The 17,734-nt window shown below is 32.0% G+C and overlaps 2 protein-coding genes across 2 annotated transcripts; one reads left to right on the forward strand and one right to left on the reverse strand.

The window, feature by feature from the left end:
- The first annotated feature begins 1,819 nt into the window (after positions 1–1,819).
- LOC143069013 (trans-L-3-hydroxyproline dehydratase-like) lies at positions 1,820–6,845 on the forward strand. Its single transcript, XM_076243446.1, has 4 exons — positions 1,820–2,325; positions 3,818–3,967; positions 5,335–5,474; positions 6,447–6,845. The coding sequence occupies exons 1-4, from the start codon at positions 1,875–1,877 to the stop codon at positions 6,705–6,707; spliced, it is 1,002 nt and encodes a 333-aa protein (XP_076099561.1). The 5' UTR covers positions 1,820–1,874; the 3' UTR covers positions 6,708–6,845.
- Positions 6,846–14,604: 7,759 nt separating this feature from the next.
- Positions 14,605–17,282, reverse strand: LOC143066575 (uncharacterized). The gene is made up of 4 exons (XM_076239455.1): positions 17,151–17,282; positions 16,514–16,596; positions 15,294–15,387; positions 14,605–14,864 (listed from the first exon to the last, which is right to left on the reverse strand). The coding sequence occupies exons 1-4, from the start codon at positions 17,200–17,202 to the stop codon at positions 14,620–14,622; spliced, it is 474 nt and encodes a 157-aa protein (XP_076095570.1). The 5' UTR covers positions 17,203–17,282; the 3' UTR covers positions 14,605–14,619.
- Between the last annotated feature and the right edge of the window lie 452 nt (positions 17,283–17,734).

A 17,734-nucleotide genomic window follows, 5' to 3' on the forward strand; every position in this document is an offset into this window, starting at 1 on the left:
TTTTTCAAATAAAAGTTCATCGGAAGGTACCAAGACCTATTTGATAGATATTCCGAATCAACTTCACAAATAATACACGATGGTCTTGAAGTTTAGATTCTGGTACTTACGATATTTATCATCTTAATAACGGGTTATACTGTTCTTTTATTTGTCTTTTTATTATTTTTATTGATATCCATTTGACGTGGCTCGGTACTTGTACATCCTGTTATTGTGTTATTATTCTATGATAATTAGCCTCTAACGACAAAGTCGAAGGGGACTTTAGGTTTACACTACGTCCGTCTGTCTGTCCGTCAGTCCGGCAAATCAGCTTTCCACACTTTTTTCTTCATGCTTGAAGATATTGATTTGAAATTTGGTATATATTTTAATCATGGAAGTAATATGAAATATTACTTTAACATCCATGGTTTAATCATGACAAGTTACAGATCAAGAACTAATTTTGTTCCGGTCTATTGATTTTATGCAGAGTAATGGGCCTTGGACTTAGTAAATTCACTTAAATAATCAGTTTTCCACCCTTTTTTATGTCATGCTTGAATACCAGGATATTAACTCGATATTTGTTATATAGTTTTATCATGACAAGTTACAGTTCAAGTTCGAATTGTGTTCCGGTCTGATGATTTTGTGTAGATTTATGGTCCTTGGGCTTATAAAGTTCACTCAAATAATCAGTTTTCCACACTTTTTTTAGTCATGCTTGAACATATTGACATGATTATTGTCAAATAGTTTACACCATGACAAGTTACACAGCATTTTGTTCCAGTACAATGAATTATTAGCCGATAGGGGACTATGTATCGCCTAGCAATACTCTCAGAGTGCTTGTTCTCTTATTCTTGTCTTTCATTTTTGCTAATGGGCTATGGTATATTTCTTTGATACATATTTAACGTGGCTCTGTACTTTGTTAGATTTCTTAATATTGTTCTCAATGTATTCTAAAACATGTTCTTTTCAATTTCTACACTGAAATTATTCTAAAACAATAATTAAATACAAGTTAAAAGTACAGCTTATGAGAAATATTTAAAATTTTACCGAGCATTACGAGATTTATTTATTTCACTTTTCGTGAACTGACGGGACAAATATTTTCTTAGATGCATTATTTTGTGATTTTGTTAAAGGATCTTTTAGTGTCAATTTAATACAACAGAATATATGCGCGTCATTGAACATTTAAATTAGTGGTTACCCTTTACCAACGAATTTCACGAACATTGGTACCAAAAGAAAAATAATGAACCAATGTAATCCAGGCCAAATAATACCTTCAAAAACTTTTCCCATATATACGTCTGAGTCAGTGACAACTCTACAACAGATGTATTCATCGGATCGCCATCAATGATGGTGATACATGGCTGTGTACATAATGTATATACAACTCGTCTAAACATCAACCCAACAATGTTAGATCTGTAAATAAAGCAAATTTACAGATTTAACATTGTTGGGTTGATGTTTAGACGAGTTTTATATATATATATATATATTATATGTTGTTATTTTTTTCACTTCATGAATGTGTTATACATGCTCATTCCAAATCACCAATTGTTTATTGTTTATTTATTGTCTATGTGTTTGTTCATAGACTTAAATAGCCCTCAGAAATCAGTAGTTCAGCTTTGAAATATGCTTTACATGCACATTTCAAATCGTCATTTGTTTATTGTTTGTTTATTGTCTAAATGTGCTTTTTCAAAGTATTATAACCTTGGGAAATCATTAAATTTAGTATCTTTATATATGTGTACACTTGAACATACGCTATATTTAGATAATTTTGTGAGTGATAAACAAACCTGTCTGTCCTATTTATCTGAACTCTAGTTATTGTGTAGAATACAGACATGGCAACTTATGTTACCACCGAGATGCATACAGGAGGGGAACCTTTCAGAATTGTAGAAAAGGGTTATCCTGAAATACCCGGAGACAAAATATTGGATAAAATCAACTACCTGAAGAAAGAGTACGACCACCCGCGTAAGCTCATAATGTGGGAACCACGAGGACATTTTGATATGTTCGGGGCAATACTAGTTCCCCCTAATCTACCCGAGGCTGATATTGGTGTTATATTTATTAATAATGAGGGATATAGTCCCATGTGTGGACACGGTGTTATATCTTTGGGGCGATATTTGGTTGATAAAGGCCTGGTGAAGAACCGTACAATACCAGAAACAGTTGTGAGAATACAATGTCCCTGTGGACTTGTTGAAGCACGTGTGCAGTACGATGGAAAGAAAAGTGGAGCTGTTAGCTTTCTAAGTGTCCCTTCTTTTCTTTACGCAAAAGGTAAGATAAAACAATTATAACTGGATTATGATGGCGATTATGATGGCGATTTTTCAAGCATTCCTTTGATTATTAACAGACTACGCGAAATACGTCGGACCGTCGGACAAATCCGGTGAATAATGGATCGGTCTGGTAAAATTTTGTTGAATTCCGGTCCGAATGTCCGGTGTTTTTTTTTCATGGAACATTCTAGCAAAATTGCCAAACGATCTCAAATTCATTTTCATCTTTATTATTCATCACAGCGATGTTTATTTTGTTCAACCGCTAGCTTTATGCCGAACATCGACAACCAGTAATGTGTAAATCCGGGTAAAAACATATCTGACTGTCAAAAACAACAATGGATGCCATCATTGGCACAACCGGAAATGTAAATAAAACCGGATCAGATTCTGGGAACGGATAAGGATAATTCCGGGTTTGCCGATTTAAATACAATAAATGAATAAAAATCCAAGCAGATCACAAAATTTAGCTATGAAATATAACCACAAGAATTGAAGACCAAAAGATATATGAAAAAGAAAGAAGAAACAGGAAATAATATTTTATACAGAAACTCTAAATTATGTTGAGTTCACAAACATTGTCAAAATCCAATAAAATTGGACATTACTCTTCACTGAAATGCATTCAAGCAATTGTGCACAACTTTCATAACAATATCCCCTCTTGTTACATCATTTTGTTTTAATTTGTGCATTTTGGGGAGGAGTAGGGCACAACAAAGTCATATGTTTGTTGTTTTTTGTTGGATAATATACAATTAGATGTAAAAAAAAATTGGTCTGGTAAAATTTCATTCGGTCTGGTAAAGCTAGGATGCTTACCAGACCGAATGTCCTGTAAAATAAAATTCATTCGCGTAGTCTGTATTAAGCATTACTTAGGAATAAAATGTAGCTGTTTACATCAATACCAAAATAATAGAGTAAGACTATCTTCTGTTGTTAATAGCCTTCGGAGGCAATAACGAGATGAACGCTCATTCACACAACCAAATTGCTTTCATTATCTGTTCAAACGTTTTATAAAATCAAATTTTATTATGTTAAATATCCAGTCTTTAATTTTTGCTTATGTGCTGTGTCTATATGCCTTTTTGTGCGTCTTTGTTATATATTTGTTTGTTTTTATAGAGATTAAGATTATAAACACAATGTTGACTGCTGTACCCTTATTTTTGACATTTTTACCATTTATTTCTGTTTGTTATTGTTCCACACATCGTTGTCAATATAATGGAATTAAATGTGACTGTCATACAAGTGAGAGGTTTAGCTAGCTATAAAACCAGATGTAATCCATAATTGTCTTCATTAAAAAATACCTGTACTAATTCAGGGATGTGACAGTTGTTATATATAATCCATTCGTTTGATGTGTTTGAGCTTTTGATTTTGCCGTTGATTAGGGACGTTCTGTTTTGAATTTTCATCGGAGCTCAGTATTTTTGAGATTTTACTTCTTTTGTATATTACATTAGATGTATCAGTTGATGTACCAGAATATGGAAAGATTGTCGTCGATATCTCGTTTGGTGGTGGCTTCTTTGCCCTGGTGCCTGCATCACAGTTTAACATGAACATTAAATCATCAGCCAGCAAGATAAGAGCAGCAGTTGGAGCAACTTTAGGTACCTATATTCAGTTTACAAAGATTCCTCAGTTCATTAAAAAGTTAAACTGTATATACATGTGAGGTCAAGGAACAGTAAATAGTGTATGTCACCGATTTGCTACAATTTTACATACAACCTTGGCTCGTTGAACTAAAACTGTCTTTTTACTGATATTAACTTTTTTTTAATGTCTGTTTTCATAATATTGAAAATTTATTTTAAGTACACTAAAGTTAATTGTGTTGCTATTTTTACTTTCGGTTGTGGTTTGTTTGTATAATTTGGATGCGTAAAAAAAAGGCAATCAGTCAATCAGTTTCCAGTTTCTTTGATATGTCATTCATTTTTATGTGACAAATCATGTAATGCATTCGAATTACAACATATAGAATACGCAATTTATATAAAAAAAAAAAATAGTAAAAGAAATAAACCAAAGAATATATTATATGAATACCTGTACTATTCCTTATTATTTGGAAATAGTAATTGACTTTAACTGACAATTCGAAACGACACTGAAAAGGAAAAGAAATGTTCATTTAGACAAGTTGAGCAAGGAAAAGTAGGTTCGAAATCGGAATAGAATTAAATCAGTCTAGGAAGAACACTGCAATAATCAACAAGTTCACAGTACTGACAAAATCAGTACTGCTGCAGTACCACAAAATCAGTACTTTTACCATGCTGCAAAAATCATATCGAAACAGTTTTAAAAAAATCATTACTTGAAAATAGAGAAAATTCTGTATTGAATTTACATAATAAGATACTATACACAAATAAGTATTAATAATCAACAGTAACAAAGTTACAAAAATAATAACATTACAACTGTATAGCTTAGTACTTATGTATTGACTTACTAGGTGGGAAAAGTACCAGTCAAATGTTAGTATATTTGTGGAAATTGTAACAATAACTATAATTGTAAGTTAATTATAAAAATAATTATATCCTTTAACATATTTGATTTAACAGTCAAACATTGAACAGAAAATTAAAGAATCTGTTAATCTAAGACAGAAATAACGGAGTATAGTAAACTCGAAAAATCAATCCATGTCTTATTTTGATTTCATACGCATATGGATGAAATGCCGTGAGCGTAACATAAGAGGGTCTAAATTGAGGTGTCTTCAGTTCTGTTTTTTTTTAGGATATTTCGTCTATTCCTTATTTGCTCTAACTGGTTTTTTTTGGCATCCTTTTTTACCTAGCATTTCGATATTTTCCATTCTTTAAAGAGCATTAGTAAAACTCTCTCAGTAGCCCACCGAAAGCCTGTTGAATAGCAAAATTGTCTGTACCTATAAATCAAACCTTTATTTTCAAGTGGCAGTCCAATTTACCCTGAATACATCACATTCATTGTATTTCAGAACAACTGAGGAAAGACTATAAAGTAGCACATCCCGATTACAGTGACCTATCATATATGTATGCAGCCATCATCACTGATGGAAAAGATGAATACAGTGAAGAAGTTACAGCCAATTGCTGTGTATTTGCAGATAGAATGGTAAATAATAAATGTGATGTCGTAATTTTTATTTTTAATTTAAATACTTATAGCATTGCCTTCGATATTCGATAAATATTATGTGTAAGTTGACTAAAATGGTTTTTTTTTATCTGGTTATCAATGACTCCTCAACAAAAACACTAAACTACAAGGTAAATTCAAAAAGCAAGAGGTTCCTTAAAATAAACAGGATCAAAAGCTATTCTTTATCAACAATGTAACGAATGTTGAACCTTTGTCTTATTTCTGACTAGTACAGGAACATCCCGAAGAAAAAGGTTTATTAACCTTTTTTATAGATAGCTAAGCCTCCCGCTTGTACTATAGTTGTTTATACATTTTTAGTTCCGTGATATTGATAAAGTTGGATGAACATATAAAACGCAAATATATTACTTTCATATTGGAAAAAGTGCAATAACAATAAATACCGAACTCGGAGGAAAATTTAAATCAAAAAGTCCCTGATCAAAGTCGAAATCAAAAGCCTAAACACATCAAATGAACGGAAAACAATTGTCGGATTACTGTTTTGGTACAGACATTTCCTGATATAAGAAAAGGTGGTTTAAACCTGGTTTCATAGCTAGCTAAAAGTCTAATTTGTATGACTGTCGCATTAAATTCTATTAAATTGAAAACAATGTGCCAACAAGATTATTTCTAATTATTGTTATTAGTAGTCCAGAAAAGTATAAAAAAAAAAAGGTATGTCAGAGCAAATTGTAATCTTGGGAAATAAATCTAGTTGAATACATCAAGGAACAAAGCTCATTAAACCATGGAAAATTAAATTCTGAAAAATAACGTTTTATGGGAAAAAGCTTTTAATTGGAACAATTTTAATGAATTGGAATAAAACAAAGAAGGACTACCTAGTATGCTACATATGTTCGCCGTAGATGTTATATAAAACCCAGTAAAATATAGATATATAATTTCTACATAAGATTTATATTTATTGTTTAGTTGGATCGCTCACCTTGTGGATCAGGTGTTACATCCAGGATAGCACAGCAATTTGGTAGAGGATTGATAAAACTGGGTCAAACAAGGACGTTTGAAAGTATCACAGGTGCAACATTCAAAGCAAAACCCGTAAAATCAGTGAAATGTGGAGATTATGATGCAGTCATAGTAGAGGTCACGGGTAATGGTTACTATACTGGTACCTCGACCTTCACTTTGGAGGAAGATGATATCATAGGCAGAGGATTTTTATTGTCATGAACCTGATTTTATATGTAACTTTTATTGATTATATATAATCTGTATATTAAAGTGGAAAATTTAATTATCAATAAAGAATACACGTGATCGAGGAAATGGTACAACAAGTCTGAAATAAACAAGTTACAATTCATATAATATCAGCATTCCGTTAGTATTTTATTTTAGACCATCATAATGACCACCGACGATCACAAAAACTGCTTTAATCATAAATATATTTATGAATAGATTGCAATAACGTGCGCATGGTGCGATTGATATTTTCAAGATAAAGGAGTAGGTCCGGTAAGGGCCGATTTTGGACTAATATTTCAGGTTCATCTGACGAAAGATATTGGACATTTTGTAAACACTTAAGTGTCTATTTCGTTCGATTCAATTCGTTTACGTGAAAGATTTCAACTGATTTAGTCATTAAATACGCTCCGATTCAAGCTCAAATATGAAAAATCTATCAAATATGCCAAAAAATGTCACTTTTCAGATGTTTTTTTGTCAAAAATGAAAGTGGCCGCATCCGTTTTCACCCTCAACCTTTATGTATGTTATGTATTATCATCAAATACAACTTACATTTCAATATTAAGAATGAGCACAAATGCGGTCACTTTCATTTTAGACGGAAACCGTCTAAAATTTAGCTAAAATGCTAAAATTGTGAATATTTCAGTAATTTAGCATGACTTAATGATGCTAGTACCTGATATATGTGACTTGTATTGTCAAAAACAGCCCATATTTATGTAGAAGAAGCATTCTACTTTCCAATAAATAACTAAAAATTTACATTTTAACGATTTCGTAAAATTGCTATATTTTGGGGCCAAAAAAGGGTCTTACTGGACCAACTCCTTTGATTTCATATTATAGGTTAAAAATAAGTCAACCATTGTTTTTACCTGTACAAAACTGTTGTAGAGCGAATCAACCAACAAAATGGTTCACCTTTGTTTCACTTTCAATGTTGGCATTGTTTTCCCTTAATTATATGAACACACTAAAAACATACATGAACATAACCAATTTCAAGCTGATGAGTAAAATTCAAGGTCACATGAAAACGGATTCACTGAGGTCGAATTATTCAAGTGAATAATTCATCAGCGATGTTTTGAAGCTTATTTTAACAAAATGGAACTAAACTGGTCGCTAAAAGCAAATTATTATTTCTCCACTTTACTTATTACTTTTCATTTTCATTCATAATTATGATTGCAATTTGTTAAATAATTTAGAATGAGTATCTACTTTTACCGAAATTCACCATCTTTATATGCAAGTTTCAGATATATGATGTACTACAACTTGTTTCACGCGGAATGCTAAGAATTGAATACTATGTGTTTAAAAATTTATACGAATTGAGTGAATCACATTTTAGAAAGTACTTCCGCACTTCATGCAAAATGTTGAGGTCACTTACTTTCATTTGTATAATTAAAACAAAAATGATGAAAATTTGTATGCTGATTCCTATATTTTGTATTCACGGTTCATTTCCCGATGTCAAATATCTCATATCTCTTTACGTTTATCCACATGTATATGGATTTGAGGTTAAAGTTCTGCATATACATAACGTAATCGACTATCGTTATAACAAAATAAAACGATTTCAATTACTCATTCATTGGAAATAAATCATATGCTTCAAAAAACCTGATCTGACCTGAATAACCCCATGTACCGAGGACAAGAGAAAAGACATGATTAAGTAAGCATGCAGTTAATTTATCATTCACACGTTTGGTTTTTTTGCCGTTAAATGCCATGAATGCGTAAAAAAGAAAAGTAAATCGTACCAGTCACAACTCATCATAGACGTTGTTCGTACGTTTAATTGTTATTTTCTGAAGCAAAAAAAAACTCAAAAAACCAACAAACAAACGGTCCGAGACCACAATTGTCGTCCCTTGATTTTCGTTGTTCACGAATATAGTCCCTAGTGTTGGCAACAGTGGGTTACTTGCCATTAATTTTTATACCCCTTCCAAATTTATTTCTCCCATGTTTAATGCCTCAAATTGCAAGAAGGGGGGTAAAATTACACTGTAAAAAATTTAGATCCCGAATTTTTAAGGAAAGTAGTGATTTGGATTCAGCTGAAAAAGGTTAAAAATTGTCACTTCGGAAGCTGTCAAAAGATTTCAAGACACCCTAAACATAAAATTGTCCATATTTTGAGTTAGAGCCGATGAAGTTTTCTATTATTTTGATATAATTTGTCCCAAAAGTAGTACAACACACTGTAAAAATTTCATTGAGAAAGCGCAGGTATATGTTTATGTTCTTGAAGAAATGCACTACGAAATAATTGTGGTCTCGGACCAAACAAACAAACAGAAAACAATCACATTTCAGAAAATCTCTTGCAAACCAGATATGATAAATTTACGGGGACATTTGAATTTTAGTCATCTGTATATTTTAATCGTTTATTGTTTGAATCGGAAAAGAAAAAAGAAACATTGAATTCATACCTGATGTTTTTTATCTGCTAGATTAAAATATTCTGCCAAAATAATCATAATATTAAAAAACATGGCGTCAAACTGTAGGTGATACCCATTGAGTGTGTTAATAATTTTTAATTGAAATTGAGAGAATGTCAAACTGTTTAATAGTGCATAAAAATTTAATTCTCAAAAATACTGAACTCCGAGGAAAACTTGAAAAGGAAATTCCCTAATCGAATGGCTTAATCAAAAGCTGAAATACAACAAACGAATTGATAACAACTGTCATATTCCTGACTTGGTACAGACATTTTCTCATGTAGAAAATGGTAGATTGAACCTGGTTTTGTAGCAAGTCAAACCTCTAACTTGTATGACAGTCGCATCAAATTCCATTATATTGACAACGATGCGTGAACAAAACAAACAGACACGATAGATAAAAATGTCAACAACAAAATACATAAAAAGAAATAACAACGACTGCGAAAAGCAAACTCAAGTTTCTCACCATGACGAAAAATAATAGACATTTTTAACTTCTTTTAAAATGAAAGCATATTTCCGACCATCAAAACATTATTGCTATTCATGAATAGAACAACTTCGTATCAAGCAAACTATGTGGATGTTGTGATTTATGATAGATTTTTTTATTAGAACCGTCAGGTTTTTTTTCCAGTTAACCTTTTGTTTTGACAAGGACTTTAACGACATAATTTCTTTTCATATTTCAGCCTTCATATCAGATGTTGATTTGATATTTTGTGCTATTATAGTATAAGAGAAACGAAAAATAACAAATATAATTAAAATTAGTTCTCCGCACTTGCTTCTCGTTATTTTTATTTCACGCGTGGCATATAAACAACGAGGAGCAAGTGCGGAGAACTAATTTTAAGTAGATTGGAAAAATATCAAAGGATATTCAAACACATAAGTTGAAAATAAACTAAAAAAAAAAAAAAGCGAAAAACTTTCAAAAGACAAACAACAGTATACAATACAAAACTGAGGACTGAGCAGCAAGAACCTTACAATAAACTGGGGGTAATCTTAGATACTCCGGAAAGGTAAGCAAATCCTGCTTTACATATAGCACCGTGTAAAAATGACATTTGTTTATAAGATTTTATAAAGCAATAGAAACAACTATTTTTAATTAATATCATAGTGTTCCCGAAAAGTACTTTTTATTGATTAAATAACCTGTAATTTGGCGAGTATGGATATTTACAAATGGGTTCGTTAAATGGATGGAAAACTGTATAGAAGACTTTTGTTTTTTATGTAGGGTTTGCTTGTTTTAGGAAATCCGAGTGAAAGTTTAAACACAGTCATTAAAAAATATCAATCACAGCTTTCCAATTACTCGCCAATATGACTGTGTATATTTATCTATTCAAAATAATAATAAAAAGCGTTGAGAGACAATAAAAAAGCCTGATGTACAATCTTCACCACTTACCATTTGAAAAAAGAAAAAAAAACATCAAGTAAAGATTTTTCAACTTATCTAAGTCACATAAACTGCATCGTTTTTCAAAGATTTTTGACAAACATTTCTTTATGATGAAAATATATTAACTCTTTTTATCTCGCCTGCATCGTTTGTCAGAGAAAGAGAAACATATGTGTTGTTTTACGGAAGCGGCGGCGACGGTGTATGATGTATAAAATTGTTGACATTTTAAGATGGTACTCAGAATATAATCCTATACGGCTTCTGATTGGTTGATACAAGATTGGAATTACATTTAATCGAAAGCTTATCCAATTAGGTTTAAAAATTGCCGAAAATCATATTAACATTTTTTTAAGTATAGAAAATATCTTCTATTTCTGCACGTCGATCGGAGCCATTAAAAATAGGCCTTTTTCATTCAGCAAAAAAAATAGACGATCTTTTTCAACTGCATTTTAAGTCAATTTGAGCCGCATGACCTTATATATTTTTTTGGTTATAATGCAACACTCGGATTTCTAGTAACAGGAACTGCTACTCGTTTTTCCCTAGTTTGTGTAGTCTTCGAAAAAAAAAACGGAACACTAGTGGTACCCTATGGAAAATGCATTACGAATAAATGCGCTCTTGTAACCAACAATTGCTTTCTGCTTAGTAAATCGGTTTGATAGGAACAACTTGTGTTAGATCCATGATATTTTGTATAACATTGCATTACTCTTAGTGCATATAAGTTTTTACGACATAGTAGTTTGACGAGGCCAGGCCCTGTAGGTCAAGGTCTTTCGAATTATAGTTGATAAGCAATTTTCATGGTTAAGAGTTCTGCGAAACTTAGTTTGATCGTTACTACTTGTAAATAATCAATGATATTTTTTATAAAGTTGCATTTCTATCAGTACATATCAGTTCTATCGAGTCCCTGTCCCTAGTTCAGGGTCCAGCGACTTTAAACTATTTAGCAGTTTTCAATGTTGACTTCTATGCTAGTTTCGCGCTGCATTGAAGCACCATTGATGGCTTTTGACTGTTGTCTGCTCTATGGTCGGGTTATTGTATCTTTGACTCATTCCCCATTTCCATTCTCCATTTTATTTAGTTATTTTTATAGGAACTAGTTGTGATAGATATTTTCGCTCATGTTGCATTATTAGCATTACAAATAAATGTGACGACTATTTCAAGGCCCCGTCCCTATGTCATAGTCCAGCAACTTTGAATCGATTAGCAATGCTGTGGCCATCAAATTGACTTTTGACATTAATAGGTAAATAAGAATTTAATGTAAGGCAAAAGAAATTACCATGGTTGCCACAAAAGATATGTTTTGCCAGTCGAAAAAATTAATCGACCTGTATATTTATTCTTCTTTGTTGATTGTTTACGAAGTTGCATACAATCAGTTTATTTTTGTTTCCAAACACGACCATTAATTAGCAGCCAATGTTTCACAACAACACTTACCATGCAAACAAAATTTGACGATTATACGATTTTATAATATATGCATGGCTTGGTTCCAAAATAGAATAAACATTATTTTTCACCAGTCGCTCGTTTCTTATGACTTTAAATTTTGGTGCAATATTACTTTGTGTGTACAACTTTTGAATAAAGTAAACAAAAAGTCGCTCTTTAAAAGTATTAGAAGACAATAACAATAAAAACCAAGGAGTTAACAAAGATTCACAAAACCAAAGGACATTTACATCAACAGTTACAAATAATAAATAAGAAACAACACGAACTCCACTAAAAACCGGGAGTGAAATGTTGTCTTTTTAAGATCCTCATAAAAAAGAAGGAAAGAAAAACCAGAATCAAACATTTAAAAAAGATTCCTGCTTAATTTTATATTTCATTGATATCGATGAATTTCAGACGAATTGCGAAAACATTATCAAGTGGAACACTCAGAAAATAGAGAAGCAGCCACGTACTTATGGATTAATCGTCACTGATTGCAAGTATGAATACAGTAAAGAAGTATCATCCAACTTCAAATTATATGCAGATAAAGCGGTATATGATTTGATATTAACTAATAGTGTTTTTGTTGCAGTGTTTCTGGTATTCCATTGTTTTCCTCTTATACTTGATATATTCTCCTCGATTTTAGTTTGTAACCTGGATTCGTTTTCGCTTCATCGATTAATGACTATTTAACAGTGGTAAACTACTGATGTCTTATTTCTTGGTTTCTGATTTCCTATCCATAGGTTTTTTCCTTTGTAGTATTAATTATTTTTACATTTTGTTGAATTTTGTGCTGTGTATACTCAAGTATGAAAATAAAACAAGACTTTTCACAGTACTTGTTATAACTTAAATAATCACAAGGTGTGAAAAATGAAACTGCAAATGTGTTCTTTAATAAACAATGATGGGGAATAGCCATCTTGGGAATAATTCCACAAACCACCAGTACTGAACGCTATATGGGACTTGCAGTGAGCTTGGAGATTTTATCAAGGTTGAAGGCTAAACTGTGATTCGAAATGAAGAACGTTAAGGAAAGCGCTATTTGTTTGCGTTTGTCAAGTGCATGCAATGGCTTGAATTGATACACGATATCCTGTCATTGATATTGCACAGCACCTTTACCACAAAAAAATGAAAGTCATTAAACGGTCCAAGTACACTGCATTAAATAGCTCTCCAACATTTGACATCCTAGACGAACGTTTAATGAAGTTAATTTCATCAAGTTATTGTTCTGTTTCATTAGCCTGTTCATATGTCACGAAGGGAAATGCATTTTCATAGCATACTATCACATGTATCATGTATTAACAGACACGGTTTCCTACTCCTCAATTTTAGACTTAGTCATAGAACTTGACATAAACGGTCAACTCAGTACCAGATTCTACGACGAACAAGATGATTTTGTTTTACATATCACCCCTTAGTAGAAATATATTAGCTTCATCTACATATGGGACATACATTTCTCAACTCATTCTATATTCAAGAGATTGCAGCTACTAATCAGACGTTGTACAACGTCACCATTGTCTGAGCAGAAAGTTGATGAACCAGGGTTGTGTCATAGAACATCTCGACCTTTTTCGAAAGAAGTTCATTGGAGGATATCAAGACCTAGTTTATAAATATTCAGTATCGACTTGACAATGAATTATACTTTAAGTATAGATTCTAAGAACGGACGTGGGTTATCATCTTAATAACATATCATAGAGTTCATGTATTTATCTTTGTAAATTATTACTTCTACTGTTTAGTCTATGTTTTAGTGATATCTATTTGACTAGGCTCGGTACTTATACATCCCGTCATTGCGTTATTGTGCTATGGTAAATTTTTGTATTCTTGTCTTTCGTTTTTGCTAAATTAATGTGCTTTAGATATAGAAAGATGTGGTGTGAGTGCTAATGAGACAACTCTCCATCCAAATAACAATTTTAAAAAAGTAAACCATTATAGGTCAATGTACGGCATTCAACACGGAGCCTTGGCTCACACCGAACAACAAGTTATTTGCCTTTATTTCATGTTTATTCTTTGTTGACAAATTTGTTTGATTTTATAGTAATTAAGATTATCAACACAATGTTGACTGCTGTACTTCTATTTTTGACATTTATACCTGCTATTTCTGTTTGTTTTGTTCACACATTGTTGTCAATATAATAGAATTTTGTGCGACTGTCATACAAGTGAGATGTTTATCCAGCTATATAAACCAGGTGCACTTAACCATTTTCTACATACGAAATGGCTGTAACAAGTCAGGTATATGACAGTTGTTATCCACTCGTTTAATGTGTCTGTGCTTTAGATTTTTTCCATTTGATTAGGGACTTTTCGTTTTGAATGTTTCTCAGAGTTCGGTATTTTTGTTATTTTATTTTTTTATGATGATGGAAGATTTTAACGATCTTGATTGGCTATGCAGCCTTTCAAAAATAATGTAACGGTGATGAATTGTAAAATAAATGAACCATTGTTAAAGTTAAATCATAATTTATTTCTCGCAAATATAACCTCCAAGTAAACTACCCATTGCACACCAGACAGAATGGAACCTATATCCTCTAGAAGCATAGAAGAACATACAATCTTCTGCACGATTAAATGCTCCATTTGGTTCGCCATTGTCAAATGCAAAGTACGTCATCTTGACCATTTCTCCGTCCTTTTTTATCCATCTCCAATCACCACCGGTCTTGTATCTATTGATGTTACGTCCACCGACATAATAATGCACACCTTTGAAATAAAAATAAATCTAATTGTAAAAAAAGATCATTTATATGATATGCAGCTATATAAAACCTAATGTCGAAAGCGTCTTTCTGTAAACGTGTTAATTTCACATCAACTACTGTTAAGGTACCTCAAGCATAGTCAATTATGAATTGATGAATAAATTTTCTTCCAAAAATTTCATCAAGTGTTATAGCGGAATCCCAATTTTGTAAGCACTAATTTAAAAAAAACACACACTCACACAAAAAGACCACAAATATTTTTACATACTTTTTTTTTATAACGTTACAGTACTACAAAGAAACGAGTTTGTTTAGAATACGTTCTACTTTCTTGTGTGCTCTTTCGAACTAAACCAAATTTATGGTTCTCTACTTATACCTACTTTTGTTCTTGTACATTGATCGTCGAAATTAAATATTAATATACCTGTTTTCATTTTTAGAAGTTCGTACTTCATCAACATAGCTTCATTTAGAGTTTCAAAGTTTGCCAGGTATGCACCTCGTCGTAAGCATTTTGCCTGAAACCATGCAAAAAACGTCAAAAAATGTTAATATACGATACAACATATTTTTTGTTATTATAAAACAAGGGTGAGATGGTTATTATATATAAGCAAATGTGGTATGAGTGCCAAATAGACACCTCTCCATCAAACTCGCGATATGTAAGAGTAAGCCATTATAGGTCAAAGTGCCATCTTTAATACGGAGCCTTGGTCATACTGAACAGCAAGCTATAAAGGGCCCCCAAAATGGCTAGTGAAAAACCATTCAAACAGGCTCTGGAAAACAACAACATGTTTCTTTGCAGACAATTCAGTTGCCTTTTCATTTTCAGTTTTTATCTAACTATGCCTATAAAAGAAATATTGACGGAGTAAATGCACAGATTATGGAGAGACCTATTTGTCACTTGCCAGGGGATGATAAGGGGCATCACATCAACAATTTTATCATACAAGAAGGATTTGATTTGATACTCTAACTTTCCATACGGCAATATTTTTTTATAAATGTATTATACGTTGAGTTGTAATTGTAGTAAACATGCCTGTCATTTGAAAAAAAGAATAAAAAAGGGAAAACAAGAGTCGACAGCAAAATAGTATTCACAGTGTTGCAAACAACATCAAACATCAAAACTGCTATAAAACAAAACAAAGCAACACAAATACACACAAACGTATCGATAACGAGGACCAACTGGTCAAGGCAGCATTACTTCTGACTTGGTATGGGCAAACATAGTGGTAGTGTTAGAAAAGTTTTACGTATGTTCCCTTTGACTATATATTCATTGATTCTTAATGATTTTTTCACATTTCACTTTTCTATTGGTTCATTGTTTAGTTACACTCGATCACAAAGAATTGTAATATGAATCACCTCTTTTTGATTTTCGAAGAAAAAAAAATTGAATAGCGATTTCCTCAGTTAAATACACGCTGTCACCACGGTAACTGACTAAAACCAGTTAATCAACTGAGCACATGTGACCAACAATCACTCGATAGCTAAAAATAATATGCTACACCTAGCATACAAGCAACAGCTATCTTTATCCACTTTTCGATGTCACCATTGTGACCCTTTGACTAAATTTGATGAGTGTGTACAATATGATGATTTCTATTAATAACTTACAAAAGCAGTATCACCGGACACATTATCTTTTTGTATAAGATAACATCCTTTACCAACTCGTCGGTATGGATAACTGCATTCATCTGTAAAAATAAGATAACTTGATAAAATCAAATGGTAAAAAAAGGGACTTATCTATCTAGTTTCTATAAAATTGATATGAAATAATACATGCTTCGATCTATCCCAGTTCATCGTATTCGGGTTGGTCTTTCTAATGATTTTTATATCCTCTCTTGGTATATTATATCCAAGGAATCGCCGTTATTTCCCAACATATGTCTAATGCATTTTACAAATTAGATATAAATAAAAACACTCATCAAATACTTGGCAATTCCTATTATATCTATTATATTTTCCCCAATTGTCAAATTAAACTAAGCTCTTCCCATAGATTAAAAAAGTCTGTGTGGCATCTGTGACAGATTATATTTTTCTGAAATAAAAATAAGTTATTATTGAGTAGCGATTATCGTAATTATCCTTTACCAAATGAATAATTTGGTAAATATATATTTGTTAATTGTGAAACAATCAGCGGGGACGATTTATATACAAATCGCAATATTGCAGAATAAATTGTGTGCAAAAATTGTGTATAGAATAAATAAACAACAACGAAATATTACCATACCAGCATGACAATAAACCAAAACTAGTCCAAATAGTACAAACAAACAATACATGGCGAATGTCGTGCTAAATGTGTGGATATTTCCAAAATGAAAGTCAATACTGGCAATAGTTTTTGTTTTTATATATCTGATTAAATTTCATTTTAACGATAGTAACAGATTTTGAAAAATTGATATCATTTTGTTTATTGCATGATTTAGTTTGTAAACTAATAGCATGTAATGTTACCTTATCCAAGCATCATTTATCATGTGAAGGATAAGATGCATTATATGAAGGAACCAAAGGGCTTTTAGGGTTAATATGTGAACTATTACTTTATGTCAAGGCCGTACGCCTTTTGTTACAGCTGAGTGATTTTGTGTGTTTGACCACTACTATATCAGCCCGTGGAGAGATGTGACCAGCCTCTTTTTTACAAACCCAAACCGCTATGGGCATTTATTGGTTTTAATATTTATTTTTGGGACGGGCGTATTACTGATTATATAATTTTGGAGGGTACATATTAACCCTCGAAGCCCTTTGGCTTCTTTATATAATGCACCTTATCCTTTACATCATAAATGGTGCTTGGATAAG

Source organism: Mytilus galloprovincialis, chromosome 3, assembly GCF_965363235.1.
Source record: "Mytilus galloprovincialis chromosome 3, xbMytGall1.hap1.1, whole genome shotgun sequence".
Classification (NCBI taxonomy): Eukaryota; Metazoa; Mollusca; class Bivalvia; order Mytilida; family Mytilidae; genus Mytilus; species Mytilus galloprovincialis.

What these genes read in the sequence shown, in the direction of transcription:
- LOC143069013 (XM_076243446.1), top strand. Translation starts at nt 1,875, where the DNA reads ATGGCAACTTATGTTACCACCGAGATGCATACAGGAGGGGAACCTTTC. An exon ending in AGCAGTTGGAGCAACTTTAG is followed by an intron (nt 3,968 to 5,334) that starts GTACCTATATTC and finishes ATTGTATTTCAG; the next exon opens with AACAACTGAGGAAAGACTAT. An exon ending in GTGTATTTGCAGATAGAATG is followed by an intron (nt 5,475 to 6,446) that starts GTAAATAATAAA and finishes TTTATTGTTTAG; the next exon opens with TTGGATCGCTCACCTTGTGG.
- LOC143066575 (XM_076239455.1), bottom strand. Translation starts at nt 17,202, where the DNA reads ATGTATTGTTTGTTTGTACTATTTGGACTAGTTTTGGTTTATTGTCAT. An exon ending in TTTGGTTTATTGTCATGCTG is followed by an intron (nt 16,597 to 17,150) that starts GTATGGTAATAT and finishes TTATTTTTACAG; the next exon opens with ATGAATGCAGTTATCCATAC. An exon ending in TGTCCGGTGATACTGCTTTT is followed by an intron (nt 15,388 to 16,513) that starts GTAAGTTATTAA and finishes GCATGGTTTCAG; the next exon opens with GCAAAATGCTTACGACGAGG.